Source organism: Octopus sinensis, linkage group LG20, assembly GCF_006345805.1.
Source record: "Octopus sinensis linkage group LG20, ASM634580v1, whole genome shotgun sequence".
Lineage (NCBI taxonomy): Eukaryota > Metazoa > Mollusca > Cephalopoda > Octopoda > Octopodidae > Octopus > Octopus sinensis.
In genome coordinates this window covers 19,534,897-19,543,667 of record NC_043016.1, presented here as the reverse complement: position 1 = coordinate 19,543,667, position 8,771 = coordinate 19,534,897, and the positions used below count along the sequence as shown (strand labels likewise).

General features: G+C 42.6%; 1 protein-coding gene across 1 annotated transcript in view; it reads right to left on the bottom strand.

Annotated features, from left to right (window-relative positions):
• Nucleotides 1-6,598: 6,598 nt before the first annotated feature.
• LOC115222484 (phosphoinositide 3-kinase regulatory subunit 4) overlaps nt 6,599-8,771 on the bottom strand; it is a 95,468-nt gene continuing 93,295 nt past the window's right edge. Inside the window, exon 36 of the mRNA XM_029792714.2 lies at nt 6,599-6,833. Within this exon, the coding sequence (XP_029648574.1) occupies nt 6,800-6,833 (34 nt within the window). The 3' untranslated portion in view covers nt 6,599-6,799. The remainder of the gene's footprint in view (nt 6,834-8,771) is intronic.

Sequence of the window (8,771 nt, the reverse complement as noted above, 5' to 3'; positions counted from 1 at the left end):
TACTCACAGTAACATTAAGGAAATTCGAAATATAGCAAAGCAACTCGGATACTACTCATTGCTGAAACTTGCATATGGACATATGCATTTTGGGTTGGGCATGCATCTATCTGTCGGTCTGACTAGATATGTGTGCAGTTCTATATTTAAGAGATGATGAATTATATACATTATTTACATTTGACGAATATTTGTCCTAATCTTTGTTGTTAACACGTTTCAGCTGATAAACCCTCCAACCTTCATCAGGTGACTTGGGGAAATTTCGAACCTGGGTATTTTTCAATGTTGTTGTTGTTATCATTATTATTATTATTATTATTATTCAGGTCACTGCTTGGAATCGAACTCGGAATCTAGGAGGGTTAGTAGAATTCAAGCTGTAATTACTGCTAAAGGTGGTCCTACCCATATTAAAATAAATTTGTTTGAAATTTTAAGGTATTTCCATTATTTTGTCCAACCCCTGTATGTACACACATATGTGCATGCTTGCACATGCACACATACAACAGGCTTCTTTCAGTTTCTGTCAACTTAATCCCTTCACAAGGTTTCTTATGGAAGAAAACATTTGCTGAAAGTGCTATTCACAGTGGGATTGCATCTGAAATCATGTGGTTAGGATGCAAGCTTCTTAAAAACATGCCTGCACACACCCATGTATATGTGTATTTCTATTTATATCAGCATCGCCTTACTGGCACTTGTAAAAACATTCGAGCGAGCTCGTTGCCAGTACCGCTTGACTGGCCCCCATGCCGGTGGCATGTAAAAGCACCCACTACATTCTTGGAGTGGTTGGCGTTAGGAAGGGCATCCAGCTGTAGAAACTCTGCCAGATCAAGATTGGGGCCTGGTGCAGCCATCTGGTTCGCTAGCCCTCAGTCAAATCGTCCAACCCATACTAGCATGGAAAGCGGATGTTAAACGATGAGGATAATGATGATGATATCTGTGTATGTTTGTATAAGTATGTTGCTAGTTCTTCATCATTTTTTACAATCATTATTCAATTGCTTGATCAACAGAATTGCCTTCTCATTGAATGATTGTCAAAGAGGCTGAGTATTCCACAGACATTTATATGTTTAATGTAATTGTCTAGCAGAATCAGTGTAACACATTTTGGACTGCAGGTACAATGGGCTTCTATACAGTTTCCATCTATCCATTTTCTCTTACAAGGTATGAGTTGAATTTAAGGTAAGGAAAATAACATTTGTGCAAGATGGTATGCAGGGAAATTGAACTTAGGATCTTATAGCTGTAAAGATAGCCTTTTAAGCATTTGGCCACACTGTGCTTATATATGTGTGTATACATATATATCAAAGGGCCTTAAAGTCAATCTAGCAAAAACCAACACCTTAGTAAGTAGGAAGGCAGACAAACCACAAACTCCTTCAGGTAGATGGCCCTGCTCAATCTGTAGAAAAGGCGTAGGTAGAAAGTTTATAAGATGTACCCGGTGTAAGCTATGGACACATAAGAGGTTCAGAAATATCAAAGGAAGGCTAACTGAGAAGATAGTTTTTGTATGTGGCAGATGCTCAGGAGCAATAAACACTGAAAATGTGCAGAAAACAGCTTCCGTCACATTCCAGGGAGAAAAACTAGAAGTAGTTGATAGCTTCCGTTACCTAGGTGACCAAGTCAGTAGCGGGGAAGGGTGCGCTGAAAGTGTAGCTGCTACAATAAGAATAGCCTAGGAAAAGTTCAGAGAGCTCCTACCTCTGCTGGTGACAAAAGGCCTCTTGCTCAGAGTAAAAGGTAGACTGTATGACGCATGTGTACGAACTGCCATGCTACATGGCAATGAAACATGGGCCGTGACTGCTGAGGAAATGCATAAGCTTGCAAGAAATGATGTTAGTATGCTCTGCTGGATGTGTAATATCAGTGTGCATACATGGCAGTGTAAGCACCCTGAGAGAAATGTTGGACATAAGCATCAGATGTGGTGTGCAAGAGAGATGACTGCACTGGTATGGTCATGAGTTGAGTATAGATGAGGACAGCTGTGTGAAAAAGTGTAACACTTTAGCAGTAGAGGAAATCTGTGGAAGAGGTAGACCCAGGAAGACCTGGGATGATGTGGTGAAGCATGACCTTTGAATGTTAGGCCTCAATGAGGTAATGACAAGTGACCAAAACCTTTGGAGATATGCTGTGCTTCAGAAGACCCGGCAAGCCAAGTGAAATTGTAACCATTCCAGTGTAGCATAACCGGCTTATTTAAGAGTATCCTTCAATCATTGGGCAATGCACCGTGCTTGAGAAGACCTGTTGAGTCAAGTGAAATCATTGTCATGGCTGATGCCCTGTACTGCCTGACTTGCATCCATGCCCGTGGCACGTAAAAAGCACCAAGAGTGGACATTGTCAGTACCGCCTGACTGGCTTTCGTGCCTGTGGCACATAAAAAGCACCATTCGAGCATGGTTGTTGCCAGTGCTGCCTGACTTGATCCCATGCTGGTGGTATGTAAAAAGCACAATTCAAGCGTGGTCAATGCCAGTACAGCTTGATTGGCCCTTGTGCCAGTGGCATGTAAAAAAGCAGCCACTACACTCTCAAGAGTAGTTGTGTTAGGTAGAAACCATACCAGATTAGTTTGGAGCCTGGTACAGCCTTTTGGCTTGCCAGCCTTCAATCAAACCTATTTCTTTACTGCCCACAAGGGGCTAAACACAGAGACGACAAATGGATTAAGTTGATTATATCAACCCCAGTGCGTAACTGGTACTTAATTTATCGACTGCGAAAGGATGAAAGCAAAGTCGACCTCAGCGGAATATGAACTCAGAACGTAACAGCAGACAAAATACCACTAAGAATTTTGCCCAGCATGCTAACGTTTCTGCAAGCTCGCCCTCAATCAAACCATCCTACCCATGCCAGCATGCTAGGCGGACGTTAAATAATGATGATGATGATGATGATCATCATCATCATCGTTTAACGTCCGCTTTCCATGCTAGCATGGGTTGGACGGTTCAACTGGGGTCTGGCAAGCCCGAAGGCTGCACCAGGCCAGTCAGATCTGGCAGTGTTTCTACAGCTGGATGCCCTTCCTAACACCAACCACTCCGAGAGTGTAGTGGGTGATTTTATGTGCCACCGACACAGGTGCCAGACGAGGCTGGCAGACGGCCATGCTCGGACGGTGTTTTTTATGATGATGATGATATATATATTATACATATTTCCCTTAGGCATTGCAAGACTAATAACTTGGTGTAGAACTCAATACATGCATGCTTCATGGCAAAGTGTTAAATGAGTACAGAGTGGTAATAAAAAGAGATGGTACAGGAAAAACAATGGTTGTTTTCATAACATAACCATTGTTTTTCCCGTGTCACCTCATATATAAATTATGCTAAGCCATTACTGAGGTCTCTCACGAGTGTTACTGGTAACATGTAATGGAGTACAACCTGTTGCATGGCTGGATCATCATCATCATCATTTAATGTCCGCCTACCATGCTGGCATGGGTTGGATGGTTCGATTGAGAGCTGGCAAGCCAAAAGGCTGTACCAGGCTCCAAACTAATCTGGCGAGGTTTCTACAGCTGGATGCCCTTCCTAACACAACTACTCTTGAGAGTGTAGTGGGTGCTTTTTTACATGCCACAGGCACAAGGGCCAGTCAAGCTGTACTGGCATTGACCACGCTTGAATTGTGCTTTTTACATACCACCAGCATGGGATCAAGTCAGGCAGCACTGGCAACAACCATGCTCGAATGGTGCTTTTTATGTGCCACAGGCACGAAAGCCAGTCAGGCAGTACTGACATCCACCACTAGGGTTGCTAGAAACCCAGTGGGATTAAATACAAGACCTGTCAAAAGGATGGATGAACCTGGGTATAGGTTCAATGACTGTCTAGTAATAGCAGGGGCCCTCAGAAATTCTGAGTTGATATCTGACATGCTGGAAGATCACTGGGAGTGAGGCACTCCTCAGCTTTTGTTGAAGCATGTCCCTTGGAGAAGGTCACTCTGATATAAAACCAGATATGAAAGGAATGGTATTGAACATTTTGGGCATCTCTTGCTTCTACTTGAGATCAAGGGGTTCCTACATTCCCAAACCTGCGACCCATATTGATTTCAAACTTAAAATCTTCAAAGCCACAGTCGAACCAATTTTACTATATGGCTCAGAAACCTGGACGTTATCAAAGAAGCTTGAGAGGCAGTTGGATGGAACTTACACTTGCCTTCTTATGAGAGCTCAAAATCTCTCGTGGAACGTCATCCAACCAAAGTACAAATACATGGGAAACTACCACCTGTATCATCTCTTGTGAAAGGTAGAAGAGTCCAGTTTGCTGGACATTGATGTAGAGCTGAAAACGAGGTAATTTCTACTCTTTTCCTCTGGAAGCCATCTGCTCGTGATACCAGAGGGCGCACACTCTTCTACTCTGATGTAATCTCCAGGGATACAGGCATCCAGCAACAGGACCTCCGTAATGCTATGATGGACCGTGAAGTCTGGCGTAACATAGTAAATTCCATTGTCTCGACCACGGTCCCACAATGATGATGATATTGATACTAGATATCTTGTCTCTGAATCATGTCAATAGGGTGAAAAAGATCGGTTAGCTGCTGAACAAAACTTACTGGATCTAAAATTTTAGGTTGTGCAATTACCAGTGAGGTAACTTTCTGATGCCCAGTTGAGCAGGAGGGTACTGTGGTGGGCATGAACCTAGGTGAAGCTGACCATGGGTGGAATAACCTCATGCATGGATGGGCATTGCTAGCATTTTGCATGGGCAGTGGTCAGCAATGGTCTTTGTCAGTTACTAGTGGACAACCATCAGCATCATATACGCACACACATATATACATGTGTGTGTGCATGCCTGTAAAGACCTTGAGAAAACTTCACCGGTATTATAGTAGGGTAAGGCGGCGAGCTGGCAGAAACATTAGCACGCCGCCTTATTTCTGGGGTGCAGTTACCATCTCGATTTATTTTGGAGCCAAGGAAGATGAAATCATCAACCACTTCGATCTCTTCATTATCGATCTTGATGCTGATGTTTGTTGTGGCTGCTGTTGACATGATCTTCGTTTTCTTGACATTGAGGTACAGCCCAAATTTCTCACTCTCTTTCTTGACTAGCAGGATAAGATTCTCTAGATCCTTATTATTTTCTACCAGCAGGGTTGTATCATCTGCATAGCGAAAGTTATTAATATTTCTTCCTCCAATCCTCACTCCGATGCTGCTATCCTCCAGGCCCGCATTCCTCATGACCTTTTCAGCGTACATGCTGAAGGCTGCTGGTAACAGGATGCAACCTTGCCGAGTACCTTTTCCAATCTCAAAGCAATCAGTGTCGCCATATGGTGTCCGTACTGTAGCCTCTTGGTTTCGATAGAGTGATCTAATAAGCTGGACAAGGTGTAAAGGTGTTCCCATTTCCTCCAAACATTTCCATAACTTGTCATGATCAATGCTGTCAAAGGCTTTGGAGTAATCGATGAAACACATGTACAGCTTCTTTTGGTATTCTCTTGCCTTTTCCATAATCCACCGTAGGTTAGCGATGTGATCGCAGGTGCTTCTTCCCTTTCTAAAACCAGCTTGCACCTCTGGCAACTCTCTCTCAATAGTTGTGTTCAGGCGCTTCTGGATGATTTTAAAGAGAATTTTGCTTACATGGGGGATCAGGGTGATGGTATGGTAGTTTGCGCAGTCCTTGGTGTCTATTTTCTTTGGTATTGGGATGAAAACTGACCTCTTCCATTCCCTTGGCCACTTACAGGTTCTCCATATTCGTTGGCAAAGCGATGTTAGTGTTTTTGTTGGTATTGGCTTGAGTAATTCTAGTGGAATGCCATCAGTACCTGGGGCTTTTCGGTTGGCCAGCTGTTTTATTGCCCATACCACCTCATCCTCCGGGATGTCTGGCTCCAGTTCCAGTGGCTTCTCTTCTGCCTGCTCATCAAGGTTCTTCCCTGCATACAACTGTTCAGTGTACTCTTTCCATCTTTTTCTGATCCCTTCTTGGTCATGCAGTTCTTCACCATTTCTCCCACGGATGGTTGCTTCTCTGGCCATGAATGCTGTACGGGTTTTCTTTACATCTACTATAGGCACAAGACCTGAAACTTGGAGGAAGGGATAGGTGATTACATTGGCCCAAATACTTAACCCCGAAAGGATGAAAGGCAAAGTTGACTCCAAAAGGATAAAAAGGCAAAAATCAACCTCGGTGAAGTTTGAACTCAGAACATAAAGACAGATGAAATACTGCTAAGCATTTCACCCGGTGTGCTAACAATGCTGCCAGCTCACTGCCTTCGCTCAATAATAATAATGGTCACCACCACCACCACCACCACCACCACCACCACCACCACCACATTCGTCATTATACACCCATATGATATGAGAAAAAAGAATTCATTTTTATAATTTAGACTTACATTTTACTTTTGCTGTTGAAATTTTAAAACAATAATCTTTACACCATTTACAAATACCATATACAGGTCTTTCAGCCACCTCAGCATGATCATTCATACAATGATAATAAATAATGTAATCTTTATTGAACTGTTCATGTTTTTTAGGTTTTTTTTCCTTTCCTTTTTTTTTTTTACTTCCATACTTTAACAACGCCATCATACGAAGCAGTAACAACTAGATATTGCGATGTGTAGCACATGTTTACGTCATTGATAATGTCTTTGTGGCCAGGTGAAGGTGTTTTAGGGTATCTGCCAGGCATGTCATCAGTGGGACCAGGTTTGGTAACACAGGATTCTATGATAACTTCTGTTCCATCAACAAGTCGGAGCTACAGATAGAAAATAAATGGTTGAAATAACTATGTATTTGCGGAGATGTACTTGCATAGCAAGTGACCTGATCTGAGATCGTGTACTGGAATAAAAACAATTGCAGCGTGGAAGGTGTTTATAAGCCATTTAAGAAACAAACAAAAACCCGTTAGATTCACTTCAACATTTAAATTTAATTTGTCAAAATATTTTCGGCGCTTTGAGACCATGACCTGTTTATTTGGTTTCACAAATAAAATGATGCAAACTATATTAATTCCTGCTATAATTGAGCATATGTAAGTATATCTATGTATGTAACTGAAACACTCTCAGCTCTCTCACCATCAAATGGAAATCATGTTTCCAACAAAGAACTGCATGCATGCTCACATCAGCCCACAACCTCCTACCTCATAGCTATCTATCGCATGCACTGGTACACATATGTCCTCCATCTCCCACTGGATCATCCTACCAGGGCTTTACTCTCATTCAATGCAGCAGCTATGGGCTAGAAGAGACCTTGTGGCAGGCCCCACATCAGATGGCAGGATGTGATTGGAGAATATCTCCAAAAGCTCAACATCACCTTGGAGGACGTAGAGAGGTTGGCATAGGATTGCCAGCAACAGAGAACACTGGTGGACCTGGTTGGCTCTATACATGATGATGCTTCTGGGACTGGTAACTTGGAATGACCATCCCACCCAGCCCCATCAAGCAAGAGCATGAAGCTAAGAAGCCAAATAAATCATATCACTGTTCTGAAGTAATGAAATAGAAGTAACTCTTACCTCACCCTGCCTCTTATACTAACGATTTCTCTTAAAAAAGAGAGAGAGAGAAATAATGGTCTGCCTGTTGTAGTGCTGAGGAAGTTGACTTCAGTATATGTCAGCAGGTTTCTGTGTTCAACAAAGAGCTTTCTCATGCTTGCTTACCAGCTAGAAATATCAACCAAATCCCACCCTACATCTTCAACAAAAGATATATATATATGTCTTTACTGCCCACAAGGGGCTAAACATAGAGGGGACAAACAAGGACAGACAAACGGATTAAGTCAATTACATTGACCCCAGTACGTAACTGGTACTTAGTTTATCGACCCCGAAAGGATGAAAGACAAAGTCGACCTCGGCAGAATTTGAACTCAGAACGTAATGACAAACGAAATACGGCTACGCATTTTGCCCGGCGTGCTAACGTTTCTGCCAGCTCGCCGCCATTCAACAAAAGATATAGTGGACAATGCAGTTCCTCATACACAAAAGCATGAGATGGTTGTCACTTTCATTATAAGACTGTCTGATCAGGGCTGATCTGATCTGGGGCTAAAGAACAACAACAACAACTACCACCACCAAGTTTACTTTGTGTCAACAACCACTGTGTGGTCCCTCAAGATGCTCAAATCACACATGTTGTCACATCATTCTTCACCACCACTATACTTGCCTCTGCTCCTCATAAGATCCCTAATTGCAGGCCACCACTGACAGACTTATCTCTCTCCTCCTCATACTCTTCTTCATACTGTGTCTTCACCCCAGGGCCCCCACATTACTCCTTAAACTCACTCCTTCCTCTTTGGGTCATCAGCTCTCTGGAATTCCCTTTCCAGCTATGTTTTTGCCTGCAGCCATCTACTTGCATATGTTCAAAGTGATCATCAGGGGCACCACTTTCACCATTTGAGGAAGGCTTGCAAAGGCTATGGCAGCAGACCTTTCGTCTTGATTAAACGATATAAAAAAACGAAAATTACACAAGAAAATCCAGCTGTGACCATCATGCCTTTTATTCACATCCAATGTTAAGTAGTTGGTGAATGAGCAGGGATAACATGGGGTGACAGGATAACCTGTTCAACCCATACTAACATGATAAAGCAAATGTAAAACGGTGATGATAACCGTATTTATAATTACAGTTCTGAATTCTGAAACCCC